General features: G+C 57.2%; 7 protein-coding genes across 7 annotated transcripts; 3 read left to right on the top strand and 4 right to left on the bottom strand.

Annotated features, from left to right (window-relative positions):
* Nucleotides 1-402: 402 nt before the first annotated feature.
* BO66DRAFT_205525 (uncharacterized protein) lies at nucleotides 403-1,048 on the bottom strand. Its single transcript, XM_025642553.1, has one exon. It carries the CDS (start codon nucleotides 953-955, stop codon nucleotides 482-484), a length of 474 nt encoding a protein of 157 aa, XP_025507580.1. The 5' UTR covers nucleotides 956-1,048; the 3' UTR covers nucleotides 403-481.
* Nucleotides 1,049-1,142: 94 nt separating this feature from the next.
* BO66DRAFT_435234 (uncharacterized protein) lies at nucleotides 1,143-4,875 on the bottom strand (the record flags this gene model as incomplete). The annotated part of the gene is made up of 4 exons (XM_025650831.1): nucleotides 1,143-2,987; nucleotides 3,040-3,761; nucleotides 3,811-4,591; nucleotides 4,657-4,875. 4 exons carry the CDS (start codon nucleotides 4,873-4,875, stop codon nucleotides 1,143-1,145), a joined length of 3,567 nt encoding a protein of 1,188 aa, XP_025507581.1.
* Nucleotides 4,876-6,252: 1,377 nt separating this feature from the next.
* On the top strand, nucleotides 6,253-7,594 carry BO66DRAFT_205561 (HD domain-containing protein). Its single transcript, XM_025642554.1, has 4 exons — nucleotides 6,253-6,383; nucleotides 6,447-6,757; nucleotides 6,818-7,187; nucleotides 7,269-7,594. The coding sequence occupies exons 2-4, from the start codon at nucleotides 6,507-6,509 to the stop codon at nucleotides 7,368-7,370; spliced, it is 723 nt and encodes a 240-aa protein (XP_025507582.1). The 5' UTR covers nucleotides 6,253-6,383; nucleotides 6,447-6,506; the 3' UTR covers nucleotides 7,371-7,594.
* BO66DRAFT_468613 (putative flavin dependent monooxygenase) lies at nucleotides 7,500-9,260 on the bottom strand. The gene is made up of 2 exons (XM_025652664.1): nucleotides 9,050-9,260; nucleotides 7,500-8,988 (listed from the first exon to the last, which is right to left on the bottom strand). The coding sequence occupies exons 1-2, from the start codon at nucleotides 9,118-9,120 to the stop codon at nucleotides 7,575-7,577; spliced, it is 1,485 nt and encodes a 494-aa protein (XP_025507583.1). The 5' UTR covers nucleotides 9,121-9,260; the 3' UTR covers nucleotides 7,500-7,574.
* A 492-nt stretch (nucleotides 9,261-9,752) lies between these two features.
* Nucleotides 9,753-14,086, top strand: BO66DRAFT_398609 (uncharacterized protein; the record flags this gene model as incomplete). The annotated part of the gene is made up of 2 exons (XM_025648652.1): nucleotides 9,753-10,145; nucleotides 10,199-14,086. The coding sequence occupies 2 exons, from the start codon at nucleotides 9,753-9,755 to the stop codon at nucleotides 14,084-14,086; spliced, it is 4,281 nt and encodes a 1,426-aa protein (XP_025507584.1).
* Nucleotides 14,087-14,281: 195 nt separating this feature from the next.
* On the bottom strand, nucleotides 14,282-16,023 carry BO66DRAFT_366909 (NAD(+) diphosphatase). The gene is made up of 3 exons (XM_025645271.1): nucleotides 15,744-16,023; nucleotides 15,145-15,630; nucleotides 14,282-15,047 (listed from the first exon to the last, which is right to left on the bottom strand). The coding sequence occupies exons 1-3, from the start codon at nucleotides 15,841-15,843 to the stop codon at nucleotides 14,341-14,343; spliced, it is 1,293 nt and encodes a 430-aa protein (XP_025507585.1). The 5' UTR covers nucleotides 15,844-16,023; the 3' UTR covers nucleotides 14,282-14,340.
* Nucleotides 16,024-16,259: 236 nt separating this feature from the next.
* On the top strand, nucleotides 16,260-19,198 carry BO66DRAFT_468616 (glutamine-dependent NAD(+) synthetase; the record flags this gene model as incomplete). The annotated part of the gene is made up of 13 exons (XM_025652665.1): nucleotides 16,260-16,347; nucleotides 16,410-16,528; nucleotides 16,583-16,694; nucleotides 16,750-16,788; nucleotides 16,837-16,895; nucleotides 16,953-17,142; nucleotides 17,193-17,310; nucleotides 17,361-17,525; nucleotides 17,572-17,984; nucleotides 18,034-18,368; nucleotides 18,470-18,516; nucleotides 18,565-18,982; nucleotides 19,089-19,198. Exons 1-13 carry the CDS (start codon nucleotides 16,319-16,321, stop codon nucleotides 19,196-19,198), a joined length of 2,154 nt encoding a protein of 717 aa, XP_025507586.1. The 5' UTR covers nucleotides 16,260-16,318.
* Nucleotides 19,199-19,257: the final 59 nt, after the last annotated feature.

Consider the following 19,257-nt stretch of genomic DNA (forward strand, 5'->3'; position numbering starts at 1 on the left):
TCCCACCTCAATCCAAGTCCAACAACAGCACAGCACAGCACAGCACAGCACAGCACAAGGCTAACTCACCGGTGCATCAAGTGACCCCATCACAACCCACAGCACAGTATAGCTCCAGACCCCTCCTCGCCAACAAGACCCGATCCAACACAACACAACACAGCCCACTCCACACGACACAGAACCCAAAACGAATCTCAACGCCCCAAGCCGGGCCGGAGACAAACCATTTACTTACCGACTCTGACACCGACACTGACATCCCAGCTAGCTAGCTAGCTAGATAAATGGGGTGTATCGTGCTGTCCTGCCCTGTCCCGTTCCCAGACTGACAACCCTACTAGTTTTGGGTTCGAGGATCTCTGTGCGCCTCTATTACTGTGCAGATATTTACAGTTCAGTTCTTCTACGAAGAAAGCACACAACACATCTCCCATATCGAAATTGAATCTAGATTGGGTGGGTGGGTGATCTGCACTAGCTATGCACTGGCAACTAGATTTGGGGGGTGGGGAGGTAAGCGCGGTGGGATGGGATGTTGATTAGATTGATAGATGGATCTATGGTTTTGGGATTGGAGTCTTGGAGTCTTGGAGTCTTGGAGTCTTGGATTCGTGGAGTCACGGTTTGAGGGGTAGATGGAAGATGGTGGATAGATAGATAGATAGATAGATGGGTTGCGTACATTGTTCTCGCTTTGGGTTTGGGTTTGCCCTTTGGGCGGTGGGGTGATAGGGTTGGGAGATGGTTGGGTTATTGAGCTGAAGGGGCGGTGCCCGGGGGGTATGCTTGAGTGGAAGATTGAGTTGAAGGGGACTTGGACTTGACTTGGACTATGCAAGGGTGTCGCTATGAGGGGGGCTGAGGAAGGGATATCAGGATGAATCAAGGAAAGATATAAGTACCGGTAAAGGGGGGGAGGGGCAGCTGGGTTGGGTGGTAGTGCAGCTTGCATAGTGCATGCATGTATACATCCACAAAGGGTTGGCTGGAGGGGTTGGGGTTGGGATGTGGAGGAGAGGTTGGCGGTGTCTGAGGAAGGGTGCAGAGTGTTCTCCGGGAAGGGTGAATCCGTAGCCCCCCGATCTATCTTTGCAGCAGCTGGACTAGAACTTCATCTGTGAGCTGATGCAGCCGCTGGACTAGAAAGTCATCTCCGAGCTGAAGCGTAGCGCACTGCCCCGCCCCGTGCTCAGAGACGAACCATTCCCGCCATGGTTGTTGATGCCCGGGCTGGTGGGGCGGCTGGCCGTCCATTTGGGACTGCGCGGCTGGGTGCTCGTCGAGCGGGTCGAGGGCCGGTTCTTGCGGATCTCGCGCAGCTCCTCCTCCTTCCGGCGCAGGAGGTCCTCGCGCGAGGCGAGCGCGGCCTCCAGCTCCAGGGTGCGGGCCAGGTGGCGGGCCTCGTCGTGCTGGAGGTTGAGCTCGCGGAGCCGGCTGGCGTCGCCGGCCACCTTGCGCTTGAGGGTCTCGTTCTCGTCGCGCAGCTGGCGGTTCTCGTTGCTGGACTGCGCCGCGACGTTCGACGCGGTCTGGTACTGCTCGCGCGTGTACTCGGTCTGCTTGGCCTCGTAGTCTGCCTTGCGCTCCAGCCCGCTGTTCTCCTTGGTCAGGCGGCGGATCTCCTCGCGCGCGGTCTCCAGCTCCGCGGCCATGCTGCCGGCATCGCTTTTCAGGGCCGCGCGCGCCTGCTCGAGCTCGTGGCGCAGCTGCGTGCGCTCGTCTTTGATCTTAGTCAGCTCCTCTTTACTCTTCTCGCTGCGCTGCTCGGCCAGCGTCTTGGCTTCGACGAGCTTGTCCCTTTCGCGGCGCAGCTTGTGGAAGTCCCTGGTCCGCGTCTCGTAGCGGTGCTGCAGTTGCTCCAGGACATGGTCGCGTTCTTGCAGGCGGGCCTGGGTTTCAGCGAGCGTCTTCTCGAGTCTCTGGACTTCGTTCGCATGCGAACTACGGAACTGAACGAGGTTGCTCTCCAGTGATCTGAGCTCGCCGTCGAGGGTCTGGCTGGGGAATTTGGTCGACTCGGTGAGTTGGCTGGCATCTTGCGGTTCCTCTATCCTGGGCCGCTTGGCGGTTTGCTCGCTGGAGTCTTCCGTCTGTGTGATCTCTGTTTTAGGTCCGGGGAACTTGCGTCCGGGTGAGCGGGAACTTACGAATGCGCGTTTCTGCAGGAGAGGTGTGGCCATGGGTGAAAACTCAACATCCGGTCGGCTTGGTGGCTCCTCAGGCACGGGTTGTAGTGCTTCCAGATCCACAATGTGCAGAGGCTCAATGTCCGGTAGCGACCAGTGCGCGTTGAAGTTGTCGGACGACAGATACGAGACAAGCTCTTCTGCGTCTTCAGATACCCCAAGCGCATCGTCTTGGAGGTCGCCTACCGAGTTCTTCAGACGCGTGGTATATTGCAACAACAGATGCACACGCTGGAGCTCGGGTAAACTGGAGAAGCAAAGCTCGATGTGTTCGCTGGAATTGGACACGATCAGACGGACGACGGGAAGCAGATGCCCGTGGCGAGCGAATGTGGTCCGCATGTGTTCCACCGAGGGGATCTTGGTGTTGAATGAGGAGTCTAGGGCAATGATTGCAGAAGGGGCTTTGTAGGTCTCCACGATGCCGTCATTGCGAGTTGACTGAACCCCAAAGCTCAGCGGGCCCTTGGCCAGAGACACTTCGACATTCGTGCCAGGACCCATCTCCTCGCGCGGGCGGGTATATGCGAGGCCTTTGCCCAGCAGGAACCGCTCGACCACGTTCTGGGTCTTTTCGCCATTCACCATGATGACCAAGTGTATGTCGCGATCACTTATAGACCCCACGAGGTAGGAGAGAAGCAGGAACTTGGCACTCGAGTATTCCGCCCATGAAGCCTCTTGCCGCAGGTCCGCCTGCGAGTCGTTGAGATGTTTGGTGACGTTCAAGTCTGGATGGGTGGCGACATTGCTCAGACACTCTAAAACCTCTTTTATTTTGGGCAGTAGACGCACGCGCTGTGGGATGGTCAGTTTCTACAAGGCTCAGGTGGGGGCTGCTTCATAGTACCTGGTCTGCTTGTGTGCTAGTGCCATTGATGAATTCCTGGATGGAATCACTCTCGCTGGTAAGGACTCGCTCGTAATCATCCTTGACCCTCGAGTCCATAGGGAGCGAGATGGCAAATTCCGATGGACCAAGCAGAACAGATCCTGGAATCGACTCCCCGGTATGGTCGACTGATAACGCATGCGGCTGAATAGTCTGTACATCATGTTGTACATCGTGGTGTACATCGTGGTGTATATCGTGGAGCTGAGTGGGATCCATGTGTGCGGGTTCCAGGGGTGGCGAGGGGATGACAGGCGGGGGTTCCACAGGAGAATGATGTTCAGGATGAAGGGCCGAGGGTTTGTCGATCCTCACGCTGAGTGGGGCGGCGGATTCGGGCAAAGCGACGGGCGATGGTTCGATGTCGCCAGCCTCACCCACCGAAGATGGCGTGGCGCTTGGCTCCGGGGGTACCGCACTCTGCGCTCGCAGCTGGGCATATGCATTTCGGAGCTTCTCCCTCGGAGTGCTCCCTTCGAATTGGCTGTATTTTTCCATTGTCTCCGCTAGAGACATACCTTTTTTGTCCTGACCATCCATCTTCACAGATGATTCCCGTGTGTTCGTCACGGAGGCGAGTTCGCAGCTTGGCTTACTGGCAGACAAGACTTTCGTAGCTTGCGAAACACGCGCCGTGACTGACTCCGGTATAGAACCTAAGCGACCAGCGCTATTGCTACCTGTCCAACGGTTAGCCAGTATAGAATAGACTAGATTCATGAATATCACCTTGCGACAGATAATGAAGTGATGAAAACTGCTGCGAGACAGGCGTACTTGCGCTTAGAGGGTTCTTGGTAGAGATTATTGAATACTGCGAGCTTGCGCTGTTAAATGTGGGAGCTGGACGCGCCGTTTGACTCTCAGAATTACTGAATGGGCCAAATGGCGTCTCCGGTACTTCATCCACGGCGCTCGCGTGGTTGCTTGCTACCCGATCTACCGGCCGCTGGGATCCAGAAGAGCCGACAGTGTTGCCTTGATAGAGTCCCTCGTGCAGGACAGTACTCACCACACTAACGTTTTCCCACGTGTGACAGTTGGCGGCAGGGGTCACCGTTCGCGAATATTCTACGGATCGAGCGTCTGGAGACTCGCCGGGCAGGCGGAGTTCGGTGGGGACGGGTGTTGCGGGCACTTCCTGGAAGACCTGCAACTGGCGTTCGCGGAATGAAGGTCGCGGCGTGTTTTCGGGCGGCGCCGAACAATGTGTGTTCGACTGGCTTGTCAGAGCCGAACCGTACGCCTCAGTAGTCTGCAACTCCGGTGTACCGTCGAAGGGGACAAACAAAGGCGAACCCGGGTCGTTGTTTGTGTGCTCCGGAGAGGGTGCGGAGGCAACAGGGTCGGTAACCAGCTGCTCCGCGCTGTGCGTCCGTGAGCGGGAGGAAGAGAACTGCGTCGTTGGAGTATTACTCGGATGTGTGCCTTCACTCTGAGCGCAACTCCTCTGTTTCTTCGCCTTTTCCCAGGTCTCAACAGCAAGTTCGTTGGCGTGCTCCTTTGGTTCCTGACCACACATTCAAGCAGTTAGAACAGGGCCCTATCACAGAGAGATCGTATGTATATATTTACCCAAGTGGGCTCCCAAGGTCCTTCCCAATCGATCAGGTATTGAGACTCCGTCTCGTCGAGTATACAGTTGATATAGTATTCGTCGTCGTCCAGGGGATTGCTTTCGTGGTCCGAGTCGTCGCTCGACACGATAGTATAGTTCTCCTTCCAGCGTTTCTTGCGTGATATATTGGTGTGGTTGTTGTCTTGGTGAGGGGACAGTTTGCGCTTGCGCCACATTATGCGCGGACTGGAAGCATGGCCGAGGTGGGATAATCCATGGTGGTGTGACAGTGGAACAATAAAACGCTGGGTGCTAAAAAGGGAGTGCGGCGGAGATAGTTCGAGAGGTGTTAAGTCCGAAGGAGCGACGGTGATTGCAATTAGAAGACTGCGCTCTTGTGGGGGGGGGAAGGTCTGTAAGGGGACTGTAGGCGGGCTTCGGGGAGGGTTGAAAGGCAGTGAAAGTGAATGAAAGTGGTGGTTGATGAGGAGGTCGACGGGAAACAACGTGGGCGATCCCCGGCACGTGATGGTCCTTATCAGTCGGTCATCCGGAGCTTGGAGAGAAGGCCCCGAGGTTGCTACCGATTAAGGATCGGTTGATTGGGATTGATTTCTTTCTTGAAGCTGTGGAGTCGCTTGTGTCTTAGCTTTTGTTAGCCTCGAGACGGTTTCACAAGATTCTGCGCTCCCCCCGTTGGAATTGACGGTTGACCAGACAGGGATGCCGGCGGAACGGCCGGTGATGCTCCTCGGGTATAGTCATTTAGGGCTAAGGACGAAGGGAACGAGTAGAGTCAGCCTCCATAAGCCGGGGTTAAGCAGAGTATTACAATGTTGGAATCGCTCAGAAGGTTCCTCAATTGTCTGTGTCGGTTCGTTCATAGCCTTTCTACTTGTCTCGGTAAAAGAGGGGTCTACACGGAGAATTGGAGGCAGGTCCATCTTCCCCACCATATTAGGTACAGCATCACATTTGTACTTAGCATATGAATTCCGGGCTGCTAGCCACTAATCGATCTGATGTTCCAAGTCGAGAACGCAAGTCTTTCAAGCATCCTCACCTGAACCATAACCGTCCCTTATCAGCCTTGTTGTATCAGTAACCCGAGCGACAAAGAGATGTTCAAAGTCGAGCAGCAGCCTTACAGGGTTCTAGTGTTGCAGATAATCCTGTAATATATTGGCTCGTTGATTGATCATAATTCAAAGCCCATAGTAGTAAGACCCTGATTCACGTAATCCGCTCCTGTATGCTTCCTGGTGAGGAGCTCCATGAGAAGGGACAGTCCGGACTGGATACCCCTAGCCCTAAGCTCGTCGAAACCAGCCAAAAGCAAGATAGGCAAACAATGATAAGAAGCTTTGCTCGAAATGTAAGTCTTAAGCTCATGGTCAGAACTGGCCTTCGCACACGATTGGAATCACCCCGAACTAGGTAGGGAGAGCACGTCGTGGTTCCCAGGAGTCCTTGCAGACAGGCAGCCCCTCTTGGAAGCCTTAGGCAGGGACAGACTAGACCTCTTTGATCCGGGCCGCTGATTAGATCCCATCGAGATACTCCGTAACTTACTGTATGCGGAGAAATCGGTTCATCAAAGGGCGGGCGGGGGAGAAAAACAAAATATTAAAAAAAAAAAGGAGCCCGCAACAACAGCAACAATACAGAGTTTTGAAGCGAAGTCGTAACCCCCAACCATTGAAATTGTCTTCATAATCCTCCTCTAATACCTAGGATTATCCATGTCAGTGCCCTATCCCCAAGAAAACCCCTATCACAAGCCATGCAACTCTAACCTTGCCCACAGCACACCAAACCGCCTACTTTCAAGTACAGGACAGTACAATCCACCACCCAAAAACCCATCATGGACACCTTCCGCCAGATCCTGCAGGCCGCCCGCCAGTCCAACTACGGGCGGTACCTCGTCGAAGAAGACGCGGTCTTCGAGTCCGTCGCCGGCGCGGTCCAGCAGCACATGAGCCAGTACGACGCCTCCCACGACTTCCACCACGTCCTGCGCGTCGTCGCCCTATCCTCGAAGATCCTGGCCGCCGAGTTCGAGGCCGAGTCCGAGCGCCACGAATGGTACCGACCCGACCTCATTCTTCTGAGCGCGTAAGTCTGCCCCCCCTTTTCGCGGTGTATCATCTCTTACGCATCGCATCCCGAACGAAGCCTGCTCCACGACGTTAACGACAAGAAATACGCCCCACCGCCGTCGACCTCCGGAGAGGAGCCGGTGTCCAAAGTCGCCGTCGTGCTCCGGCAGGCGGGCATCGCGGAGGACGAGATCGAGCACGTCGAGCAGGTGGTCAACCATGTTTCGTACTCGACGGAAGTCAAAAACCCCGAGAAGGTGAGGGAGGTCCTGGAGGATTATCCGGATCTGGCGGTGGTGCAGGACGCGGATCGGTTGGATGCCCTGGGCGCGATTGGGGTGGGCAGGATGTTTACGTATGGGGGTGCGAGGGTGCCGGATGCGAGTATGCAGAGGTCGCGCGCTCACATTGATGAGAAGTTGGTGAAGTTGGAGGGGATGATGAAGGTATGTGCTTGCTTTTTTTTTTTTGGTTTGTGGAGAGGGGGCGATTGCGTGGGGAAGTGACGAGGCTGACTCGATCTGTAGACGGACGTGGGGCTGAAGATGGCTAAAGAGCGGACTGAGAGACTGGTCACTTTCAGCAAGTGGTGGGATGAGGAGGCTGCCTTGTTTGAGCCGGAACTATAGGTTGCCAGGTTGATCGTGGGTTGTGAGAGATTCGGGACAGGTTTACCAAGAACTGGAGAGATATCTCTTTCGTTACCCATTGTTCTTGGGGCTGGTCATTGTCATAGCAAGGTTGTGCGTAGAATTTGTATTCGTATTCCGCGTAGCAATGCTTATCTAAGTTTAATGAAGTTCTTAATAGTGGATATCTAGGCTTGATGAGTTTCAAAGACGAGATGCACCGGCCGGATTCTCCTTCTCCTGCTCCTTCTTCCATCTATCGAAATCGAACCCCAGCTGTGCGAGAGATTTGACCAACCCACGCTCGGCTCCTTTCTGTCCGAACGTCCGTTTGATCTCCGCGATCTGCCCTCGAATCCACCTCTCCCTTTCGCCCCAGTAATTGCACGGTTTGCCGTTGCCTCCATTGTCGAGTCCCGGCCGGGGCTCGGCTTCTGCCGCCCAGTCATGCAAGAAATTCATAAAGTCCGCATCCCGAGGAAAGGGGAGAAGGTGAAAGGGGGTCCCTTCGCCCTTTTCCCGGACAGTCGACTGTTCCCACTCTTTCATTGCATCTTTCGAGGGCAGACTCAGACGCCCCGAGAACACCCGCGCAAAAACCGCCGCCTGGTTCTCCGACAGTGGGAAGGGAACGATTCGCTGCGGAAGGGCGCTGAGCACCAAGGTGGGGTCGTGGATGTAGAAGAGATGCTGATATGTGTTCACCACCCGACGGCCGTTGGTGATGAGCGGCGGGTCCAGCGCCGACAAGAAAGGATATGTGTACAGATATCCGGTGCAGAAGACGATGGCGTCGATGTCCGCCTCAACGTGGCCGTCCTCGAAGCGAACGGCTCTGCGGTGGGAGTCAGGCGGGAGAAACTCCACGATCTGAGGACGATACACCTTGCTGGTGTCCCCCGCGGAGGACGCAAGAAGCGACTGGTTTCGCTCGGACACGATGACCTTGCCCTGGCTCACGGGGTTGATCTGGTTCCCGATATCCAGGCCCGACGCCGAGCTGCCCACCACAATGACCTTCTTGTCACGGAATTGCTCGGCAGAGTCATACAGCTTGGAATGCAGGATGACCCCGGGATATGCCTCGTTCCACTGCTTGATGCCCGCGATGTCGGGCGTGAACGGAAGATCGTAGTGCCCGCTAGCAACCACCACGGCATCGTACGGGTCCGTTCTTGTGTCTCCCGTGCGCAGGTTCTTCGTGGTGACCGACCAGCCCTCCGCGCCAAGGACGTCTTTTCGGACGTCCGAGACCTGGGTCTCGAATTGGATCAGACCCCGGATCTCTTCTGCATAGTCATGCAGATAATCCTTCACGGTGGCATGCTTGGGCATTACTTGCGTCTTCGCGTCGAAGTGCTTGTCGCTGTACCGCATGATCTCCTTGGGAAGGTTCGTCTCCAGTGCTTCGTAGATGGGGGAGACGAAAGTAGGCTCCTGCCGCCCCTCGGAGGTGTGCCATATTGGCCCTTCCGGAGGCTGGTGGGGGTTGGTCTGGCGTACAGTGCTTGTGAGATTGTCCTTCAGAGGACCTGGAGTGTAGTTCCAGACGCCACCGGCCGTGGCCCTTTGCTCGAAGACATCGATCTTCTGGAAATATCTCTCCGCAAGCAAGTATCTGGGCTATTGATTAGCGGTCGAATCTGGAGGTCAAGGTCCGGGGAGGGGCAAATTCATACTTGACTGCGGCGAGACCAGAGGGCCCTGCGCCGATCACGGCTATTTGGCTGATCCGTCCTGATCGTGTCATTTTTCTGTGAAAGAGCACGATGAGGAGATATGCCGACGCAGGTGATAAGGTAAATTATAGTCCGTAGTAGTTCACGGCGGCTTCCAGTGGCCGATGCGATGACCACATTGTGGCGGGGAATTTCGTGCTCCGTCATCGGGAATGGGCTGATCAAGTAATTGTTCTGGATGTTCGACCCTATACTTCGACATGCAGAAAGAATATTCTTGAAGCTGACAGTGATCTTCAATCATGGGAACTTCTATCATGTTTTTCTTTCCAAATTAATCCTGGTCCATCACATGTGGGAGAGCCTGGAACAATGTGCCATGGGGTTGACATACCATTACCGACTCCACTCTGCGGTGGGCTGCGGCAACAACAAAGAAAAGTCTGTAATATTACAGCTCCAATACGCCGAGTTTTGTGACGCAACAACCTCTCCTTCTCCTCCTTCCTCCTCTCCGCACCCTTTCGATTTCCCGCGCGTGCTGCCATCCAAACAAGAAACTAATTTTTTTTTGGCCCTGTGCTCCAGCTCTTGTCGACCATTGCACAATCCCTCCACCTGAGTGGCTATTCTTAATTCAGGACAGCCAGTACCTATGAATCAGGCAATGTGGAACGCGCATGACCACTAAGCGGCCACAGCGATGGACGCCCACGATAAACAACAAGCTCCGGTCTCCGAACATCTTCAATCGACCCCGATCCCCATTGCGCAGCTCGCCCCGTCGCTCGACAATCTACCCAGCAACTCTGTACGCGGTGTAGTGGCTCTGCTATGGCCCTACTCATCGTCCACGCGGTCGATCAGTCTGCTTCTGGCGGAGCCCGACTTTCGGCTCCGGCGGTCTGGCGGACAAGTGAGGGTCGTCTTCCACGGACACGTCGCGGAAGAGGTCGCCAGGTCGCAGGTTGGGATCGGCGACAATGTGTATCTCAGCCTGAACGGATCCAGGCTGACCGACAATGACCCGAAAGTTCTCACCCCGGGCAAGAGCGTCGCCTGGGATGTGCATTTCGAGACCACGGTCCTGGTCGAGGTGAGTGAACCCACAGAGAGCCCGGAAAATGGTGGTGGCTCATTGCGTTCTAGGTGTGGCGCTCCGATCAACACCTTTCCACCGTCAAGATCGATCCCCCCTTGTCGCCTCTGCCCGCTGCCGAGAGTACCACGCCCACACCGACTACCCCCGATCCGAGAGGCAGTGCCTTCCCCCGCGGCCTCGACTCGGCGACCTGGCAATCGCCCGCGTTCCTGGGACACTCGAGAACGTCTATCGGAAGCCATATAGCTGGCTCGGCTTTGCATCCGGCCTTTGATCCCTTCGCGGAGGATGATGGATTCGTTCCGGGCAAAGGGAGGAAACGGACGCGGTTCAGTATACGCAATGACTGGCGGCTGGTGGACGAACCAGCCAGTCCTGAGGATCTAGAAATACCGGGGGACTGGACGGCTATGTTCGACGACGAGGCCTGGCTCAACCAAGCGGCGGCGGAGTTGGAAGAGGCCGCTGAGGAAGCGGATGGCTCCCCGGAAGTCCCGACGGTACCCGTGTCGCCTCAGACCGGCGGGACCGATCAGCTGCCTTCCGCCCCTACGGTCCAAGAAGAACCTACAAGTGCAGTCTCAGATGTAGACCGAATGTCGGAGACGCCCGAGGCTCGTGAGGATAATACCTCGGAAAAGGCCCAACCGAAGCCGGATGCGCAATTTCTTCGGCCGGATCTTTCTCGGCGGCTTGAGTTCTCGCGGCATATGCATAGGACTATTTCAAGTCTTTCTGGCCACCTTCCCACGGACACTCCGCGGCTGAATCCGATTCCTTCTCCGGGTCTGCCAATTCCCTCTCCACTGATTAGCTCATCAAATAGCCCGCAGGGGTACTTTGGTTCGGTTGCAATCACGTCCGAGCCAGCTACGTCTGATCCATTCCAGCTAGCTGCACCGCAGTCAGACTTAGCCCGGGAATCTTCGCACGCGGAAAGCGAGGCTGGGTCTCGTGCAGCGATCGCGATCGAGTCTATTGAACTTCAAGCCCAAGGGCCTTTAACCGGGGGTGCCACAGGTACTCCCAGCAATGAAGCTGCTGAGCCAGCCCCTGTCTCTGAGCTGCTCATGGAAGACCCGGGGCTTTCAATCGTGGAGGAAGCGGGGAGCGTGGAAGAGAATGTATCGACACCTGCCCTGGCTGCTGAAGCTCCTTCGCCAGAGAGAGATGCGGATTTGGAAATGGCGGATGCAGACTCATTGCCAACCGAATGGACCGTGACGGAAATCGAACATGAGACCTTCCATGGCGAAACAGACGACCACGAGGAAGAACTCCGTCCTACCCTCCAAGATGAAGAGGAATACTCTGAAGCTGAGAACGCGAGTGGAGAGGAATCGGCGATTGAGGAGCATGAAGACGAGCTTGCCAGCCAAGGCTCCGAGCCTCGATCGGTTGACCTGGCCGACGAACATGAACAGGATGTGGCGGACGACGCGGAACCCACCCCCGATCCAAGGACAGATGGTGATATGGCATCGGACGACGAAGCAGGATCAGCTGTGGAAGATCATGGTGTCGAAGGGCCCGCAGGCCAGTATGATTTCGACGAGGAATCCGAACACTTTGAGGAAGACGTGTCCGATGAAGGTGATTTGGATGAAGTCGACGAGGATGAGGATGAACTGGACGAAGAGGACATGTACGATGACGACGAAGACGACGGAGAAGGATATGATGACCGTGTTGAGTCGGAGTCGGATCCAGAGGATGTCAGGCACGAGGCGCCCCCGCCGAAAAGGAATTCCCCGGAGATCATTGTTTTGGACAGTGACAGCGAAGATGAACCTGCGCCTGGACAGCCGAGCCCTGGGGCTTACTCAAGGCCGAGAGGTGCAAGTGTTTCAAGCGCCGAACGATCAGGACAATTTAACGATGAGGCTTCGGACTCGGAAGTCGTTGATGATGATGAGGAAGAGGTTTACGATGGGGAAGAGGCTTACGATGAGGAAGATATGGAAGACGAGGAAGATATGCACGACGAGGACATGGTCGACGAGGATGAAGAGACAAATGTTCCCTATACTTTCGATGCTGAGCTCGAAGATGCTGAAGGGGATGTTGGATCCGAGATTGACGAACGGTCGATTCAAGACCAAAGGCATGGGCAGGAACAAGAGCCGGAAAGAGGTCTGGAAGAGCGAGAAAACGACAACCATTCAGTCCATGAGGACATGGTGAATGTACATTCAGAAGCAGAAGATGCTAGTTACGGGGGAATGATGAAGGGATTGCCGGTCGATGAACACGAGCAACCGAGAGGGGAGATCCTCATCGAGGAAAGTGTGATGCGACAACACACTGGGACCGAAGAGTCTGGGGATGAGCAGGCACAAGCCAAAGAGGTTGATACTGTGCAGCTTGAGGAATCATACGTTCAGGAGCACGTCGCAGAGGAAGTCGATCAGGCTGACCATATGCAAGCATTGGTCCACGAGCCAGGGTCTGTGCCTGTGCCATATCATGATGTGGACCCAGTCCAGAACCCAGAAAGTCCCGCTGGCATTCAAGAAATTCAAACGACGACGCTAATCCACGGCCCTGGCTACGAAAGTCTAGAATTCTTTTCGTCGAGTGGACCTGATTTTGGACATGTCGACCACAGCGCTGGCCCTCTCACGCATTCGGCTGATCTCCCAATCGACCCTGCACTCCTTGAGTCGGCTACGTTCTCAGCAGCAATTCCTTTACCTGATTCGCAACACAGCCTGGTTGATACAATAATCCAACCCGAGGATGATGAAACAGCCTTGGCAGATCAGCAGCCAGTGGATGCAGGCCTGTCGCTTGATGGTGCCTCGGAGAGCTTGCCTATATCCGCTGATTTGAGTCGCCAAAGTCCAAGCCTCCCACTTGACCACCAATTGATCACCCCGGAGCCTTCACAGCTGATCGGCATGGGAAAGCTTCCGTCAGTAGCTACCGCTGCAAACGAAATACCGCCGACTCCTGAGCCCACACAGGTAGATGCAGATATGCAGGATGTCGAAAGCGAGGAATTCGTCTCGGTAGACGAAGGCTCCGAGACAGAGAGCTATGCCTCTGCACCGTCGCAGAAGGAATTCCACCAAGACGAAGGCGGCCACGTGGGTAGGGAGACCGATGTCTATGCCACGCACAGCGAGGACGAGGTGATGCTGGTTGGGGGCGACGTGTCTCGCATCGTCGCCCTGAATCGCAACTACCCGGGCCTGCGCAGCAAACTGTCCTACTTCGCGCCGCTGGCCACCCTGGTCGACCATTTCCGAGGGCTCATCGATACGATCTCCACGGTCGCCGAGGTGCGACCCGTGATCCGGGCAACGTCCGGCAAGAAAGACTACATCCTGACGCTGGGGCTGACCGACCCTTCCTTGGCGGGTACCTTGCTCTTCGCGCAGATCTTCCGGCCCAACAAGACGGCCCTGCCGTCCGTGGCGGAGGGCGACGCGATCCTCCTGCGAGACTTCCAGGTCAAGAGCTTCAACCATGCCATGATGCTCGCCAGCGTGGAGACAAGCGCCTGGGCCGTGTTCACCGCGGCCGGCGCCAACCCGCAGGTCTCCGGCCCGCCGGTCGAATACGGCCCTGAGGAGGCGAGCTACGCCACGGACCTGCGCCAGTGGTACCTGGAGAACGGGATGGCGATGGTCGCCGACCACCAGCTGCAGGCGTCGGTTGAACGCGAGAGCCGCGAGGCCACGCCGCACAGCGTCACCGGGCTGAGCGACGCGGGGAGCGTGAATTCGACGGGCGGCGGCGGCGGCGGCGAGATGCGCGAAGCCTCGTCGACCTCGAACCGGGGGGCCGGGGGCTCTCGGCGGCGCAAATCGCACCGTCGCATCACGATCCATGAGCTGCGGGATGGCAGGCGGTACGCCGAGGTGGGCTCGCCGACTAGCCGTGATAGTATCCACGAACTCCGCGACGGTACTGTGTACGCCAATCTCTGAAGTGACACTTTTGACTAAAGCGTTCTATAGGGCCAGAGTGAGGATGTCTGAGTCCGGAAGCTATAGCGATGGCTTGCTCATAGGATGAACAGATGTTGTAGACAGCAGCAATAACACTCAGAATTGTGTTGATTGTGTGAGGTGTTGGTACCATGTACTTGTATATAAAACGTGAACAACATTTCGCTTCCCCAGAAAACAGACCCCCCACCCACACGAAGCACAGCAAATGTCTAGGCCCTGTCTAATCTATTCTACATCTTCGAGTTCTTCTCCCCGCCAAGGAGATCTATACTGATCGCCGCTCTGATGAGTTGGTTGGCAATCGCCGTGGGCGGCGGCAACCGCAACGCGCCCTCCTTATACTCGGGGCCCGGCCCATCGCCGAGCGCACTGACCCCATTCCGCAGCGCCTCCTCCACCTCCGCGATGTCGAACCACCTGGCATCCTCCAGCTCCGGGTCATGCTCGAGGTTGATCGTCTCGTGCGCGGCGTCGCTGACCTGGGCGATGGCGCCGATCATCAGGTTGGCCGGGTACGGCCAGGGCTGGGAGGAGTGGATGACGACGCGCGACAGCGTCACGCCGGCCTCCTCCCAGACCTCGCGGCGCACCGCGTCCTCGACCGACTCCGCCGGCTCGATGAACCCGGCCAGCGTCGAGTACCAGTTCGGCGGGAACCGCTTCGACCGCCCCAGGAGGATCCGCTGCGCGTCCGCCGACATCACCGCCACGATGATCGTCGGGTCCGTCCGCGGGAAGCTCAGGTTCGAGATCGTCGTCCGCGTGCTGCACGCCGGCCGCTCCGCCGGCAGCCCCGCCGCCGGCCGCGCCGCGTCCGTCGCCGGACACGCCCGCTTCGTCCCCGAGTGCACCGCGATCGTCCGCTGCCCGCACGTCCCGCAGAAGGTGTTGCGCGTGTTCCAGTCGATCAGCGCGCGCGCTTGCGCGTAGATCGCCGCTACATCCGGACACGGTCAGTACACATCAGCCTTCCATCCATCCACCCATCCAGCACCACAGAATTAGGAATAGGCAAAGGGGGACATAGGACATACCCTGATCGGCACCGAAACTCATCACCACGCGCGCCTGCAAAAAGCTCAACCCCTTCGCCTCCAACGCCTCCACCACTTTTTTCGTTTGCTGCTGTTGTTGCGTCTCCTCCTCCCCGCCACGCGGTCCGCTCACATCCAGCGCGAAATACGGCGTCCCGGCGTAGATCTTCCACGCGAATGATGCTGCCGCCCCCTCATTCTTGGGAGGGGGTCTTTCATCCAGCCCTAGAAAAATCGGCGTCGCGAGGGTCGGCTTGCGCGAGTCGTACGCGGCCAGAATCTCCTCTTCGGATTGGTCGTAGATGGTGGCTGGCACGAGGGGCTGGATCTCGTCGTACCGGGCGTAGTAGGGCGAGGCGGGGGAGGCGGTCTGGGTGAGCGGGGCGAGGTCCTTGAGGAGCACGAAGCGGGTGGAGGGGTGGTTGAGGGCGGCGGAGAGGAAGGGGTGGTTGGAGCGGAGGAAGGAGAGGCGGTTTAGGGGGGAGCCTTTGTCGGTTAGGACACTTGGGTTAGGTTTGAGGGCGGGGAGAGGAGGGTGCTGTTTTAAGGGGGATTCTGAGGGGCAAGGGCAAGGGCAAGGGCAAGGGCAAGGGACGTACTGGAGAAGTAGTTGGCGGTTTCGCGGCCGAATTGGCGGGCCAGCATGGTTTCGGCTTGGATGTGCGCGGGGTTGGGGATTAGGGAGTCGGTGCTGGTCATTGTGAGTGGTTGTAGTTCTTAAATGATGTGATGTGATGTGATGGAGGGAGGGGTATGCAGGACTCGATGCCTGCAGTGGTAAGAGAGAAGAAGAGTAATTGAGGACAGCCAGTGCACGAGTCAGAGGAAAAGAAACTGCGAACCCGGAGGCATTGGGGCATTTGCAGCATTTGTATTTGTACTTCTTCTCCGATAACGATGGATTAATCAGCTGGTTTCGTGCCGAGGATCTGCGCCACGGGTATTTGAATTACATGATTTACACCGAGGTAGAAGTCCATTGTGGGCTATGGAACTGTAATACCCATACACTGAGGGGCAATCAGGAAGCACCCCACACACGTGACCGTGCATCTCGACGACTTACCGGGGGGCAGTGGCATTTCTCCAACTCTTATCAATCACGCCCCAAGACCCTGCAGCCTGTCAATCCTCACCTCCCAATCGGTCGGTTCGCCACTTTCTAATTCCAACAATGGGCCATCTGGTCACTCTCGCAACATGGTACGTGGGTCCTCCGCGTTGTTGGCTTGCGTGCAACCCCGTTCTAACCATCCCACCTGCAGCTCGCTCAACCAATGGGCTCTCGACTTCGAGGGCAATGCTGAGCGCATCATCGAAAGTATCCGCCAGGCCAAGGCAGCCGGAGCCACCCTGCGCGTCGGTCCGGAGCTGGAGATCACCGGTATATCGCCTATGGTCTGTGGTTCTTGAAGGGAACTCGTTGACACCGGACTAGGCTATGGCTGCTTGGACGCCTTCATCGAGGGCGACACGTTCCTGCATTCGTGGGAGATGCTGGCGCGCATCATCGACCACCCCGACTGTCAGGATATCGTGGTCGATGTTGGGTGAGTTGCGCGAGTCAGACAGCCTGGTCTGCGACGGCAGCTGACAGGATGGTAGAATGCCCGTTCGTCACCGGAACGTGCGGTACAATTGCCGGTGAGCTTGCTATTTCGCGGGTATACGAGGGTAGTCTGACAAGACTAGGGTGATCTTCTTCAACCGCAAGATTATCTTGATCCGGCCGAAGATGTGGCTTGCCAATGGTGGGGTCCTCCATGAAGATGCTGTGCGATGCGCAAATCGCTGACGATCTCATGCAGATGGCAACTATCGGGAGATGAGACATTTTACCCCCTGGCAACGCCCCCAGGAGATCGAGGATTACTACCTGGAGCAGATCGTCGGCAAGATCACCGGCCAGTACAAGGTGCCCTTCGGTGATGCAGTCATCAGCACCAGGGATACGTGCCTGGGCTTGGAGACGTGCGAGGAGCTGTTCACTCCCAATGGGTAATCCGGTTCCCCGCCCGTTCGAAGGCCGTGCTGATCGATGGATGTAGCCCCCATATCCCTTACGGTCTCGCCGGCGTGGAGATCATCTCGAACTCGTCGGGCAGCCACCACGAACTCAGGAAGCTCGATACCCGCGTCAACCTTATCACGCAGGCGACTAAATTGGTGAGAATATCCCCAGACTGGGTGTGGTTAAGATGCTGATCGGTCTGCAGAGTGGTGGCATTTATCTGTACGCTAACCAGCAGGGCTGCGACGGTGATCGGCTGTACTACGACGGGTGTGCGATGATCGTCGTCAACGGCAACATCGTGGCCCAGGGCTCGCAATTCTCGCTCAACGACGTCGAGGTTGTCACTGCCACTGTGGACATTGAAGAGGTATTCTTTTTGCTCCTCGAGCGGGGGCGTCGGCTGACTCGGACAGGTCCGCTCATACCGCTCCAGCGTGAGCCGCAGCATGCAGGCCAGCAGGCAAACCCCCTTCGTCCGTCTCGATCTGGATTTCAGGTTGTCGCGTACCGGCGAGGAGGCTGATCCTGGCCTTGCCCCATCTGAGGTCCTTCAGCCCCGTTACCATGCCCCAGAGGAGGAGATCGCCCTCGGTCCGGCCTGCTGGCTGTGGGACTACCTTCGCCGCAGTGGAGCAGCGGGATACTTCGTTCCTCTGAGCGGAGGCATCGACAGCTGTGCGACGGCCATCATCGTGCACTCCATGTGCAGGGAGGTCGTCAAAGCGGTGCAGCAGGGGAATGAGCAGGTGATCAAGGATGTCCGTCGGCTCTGCGCGGAGCCGGAGGGATCAGCCTGGCTTCCGTCCACCAGCCAGGAGGTCTGCAAGTAAGCACCGCCTTATCAACTCGCCGACGACAGGACTAAACCTTTCCAGCCGCATCTTCCACACCAACTACATGGGCACGCAGAACTCCAGCAAGGAGACCCGGGAGCGGGCCAAGACCCTGGCCGCGGAGATCGGCTCCTACCACATCGACTTCAACTTCGACACGGTCGTCACCGCCGTCACGAACCTGTTCACGGTGGTGACCAACTTCCAGCCGAAGTTCAAGGTGCACGGCGGCAGCTTCGCGGAGAACCAGGCGCTGCAGAACATCCAGGCCCGCTTGCGAATGGTGCTCTCCTATCTGTTCGCGCAGATGCTTCCGACGGTCCGCCAGCGGCCGGGTGGCGGAGGGCTGCTTGTGCTGGGATCGTCCAACGTCGATGGTATTTCCCCGAACAATCCTGTGGCTGATCGGTGCTAACAATCTCGCAGAATGGTGTGTAGAGCATTCCCCACCGTTGGCCATTGCCGTACACTAACCATCAAAGTCTCCGCGGCTACCTAACCAAATACGACGCCAGCAGCGCCGACGTACGTCCCCTTCACCCGATTCCCCTTCACCAAAGCTAACCCCGCCAGCTCAACCCCATCGGCTCGATCAGCAAAGTCGACCTCAAGAAGTTCATCCACTGGGCCCAAACCGCCTTCGCCCTCCCGATCCTGCACGAGTTCCTGCACGCCACGCCCACCGCCGAGCTCGAGCCCATCACCCAGACCTACGTGCAGTCCGACGAGGCCGACATGGGCGTCACCTACGCCGAGCTGTCGGTGTTCGGGCAGCTGCGCAAGGTCGCCAAGCTGGGGCCGTGGTCGATGTACGAGCGCCTGCTGCACAAATGGGGCCACGAGCTCAGCCCCCGCGAGGTGTACGAGAAGACGCGCCACTTTTTCTATAACTACAGCATCAACCGCCACAAGATGACCGTGCTGACCCCCAGCTACCACGCCGAGGGGTACTCGCCGGACGACAATCGGCATGACCTGCGGCAGTTCCTTTGTACGTTTCTTCCCTTCTTCGCTGGCGTTTCTTCCTGGGAGGCCTGGCTTTTTGGGTACTGGGCTGGGCGATGAGTGCTTTCGTCATGGCTAACGATCCGACACAGACCCCCCGTTCACCTGGGCGTACAAGAAAATGGAGGAGAGCGTCGCCTACTGGGAGGAGAAGGGGTGGACGGCGGGCAAGGCGCAGAAGAAGAGCGTGAAGGCTGATTGAGGCTGCTTTGCTTACTGCCCAGAGGAGGGGGGAAAGGGGGAGGTCACGTCAGGGGTAGA

This window comes from Aspergillus aculeatinus (assembly GCF_003184765.1).
Source record: "Aspergillus aculeatinus CBS 121060 unplaced genomic scaffold BO66scaffold_6, whole genome shotgun sequence".
Taxonomy (NCBI): Eukaryota; Fungi; Ascomycota; class Eurotiomycetes; order Eurotiales; family Aspergillaceae; genus Aspergillus; species Aspergillus aculeatinus.

Coding starts and splice junctions, on each gene's coding strand:
- BO66DRAFT_205525 (XM_025642553.1), bottom strand. CDS start 955: ATGCAAGCTGCACTACCACCCAACCCAGCTGCCCCTCCCCCCCTTTAC.
- BO66DRAFT_205561 (XM_025642554.1), top strand. CDS start 6,507: ATGGACACCTTCCGCCAGATCCTGCAGGCCGCCCGCCAGTCCAACTAC. Junction 6,758..6,817: donor GACCTCATTCTTCTGAGCGC/GTAAGTCTGCCC, acceptor TCCCGAACGAAG/CCTGCTCCACGACGTTAACG. Junction 7,188..7,268: donor AGTTGGAGGGGATGATGAAG/GTATGTGCTTGC, acceptor CTCGATCTGTAG/ACGGACGTGGGGCTGAAGAT.
- BO66DRAFT_468613 (XM_025652664.1), bottom strand. CDS start 9,120: ATGACACGATCAGGACGGATCAGCCAAATAGCCGTGATCGGCGCAGGG. Junction 8,989..9,049: donor TCTGGTCTCGCCGCAGTCAA/GTATGAATTTGC, acceptor TCAATAGCCCAG/ATACTTGCTTGCGGAGAGAT.
- BO66DRAFT_366909 (XM_025645271.1), bottom strand. CDS start 15,843: ATGACCAGCACCGACTCCCTAATCCCCAACCCCGCGCACATCCAAGCC. Junction 15,631..15,743: donor AACCGCCAACTACTTCTCCA/GTACGTCCCTTG, acceptor TAACCGACAAAG/GCTCCCCCCTAAACCGCCTC. Junction 15,048..15,144: donor GAGTTTCGGTGCCGATCAGG/GTATGTCCTATG, acceptor GTCCGGATGTAG/CGGCGATCTACGCGCAAGCG.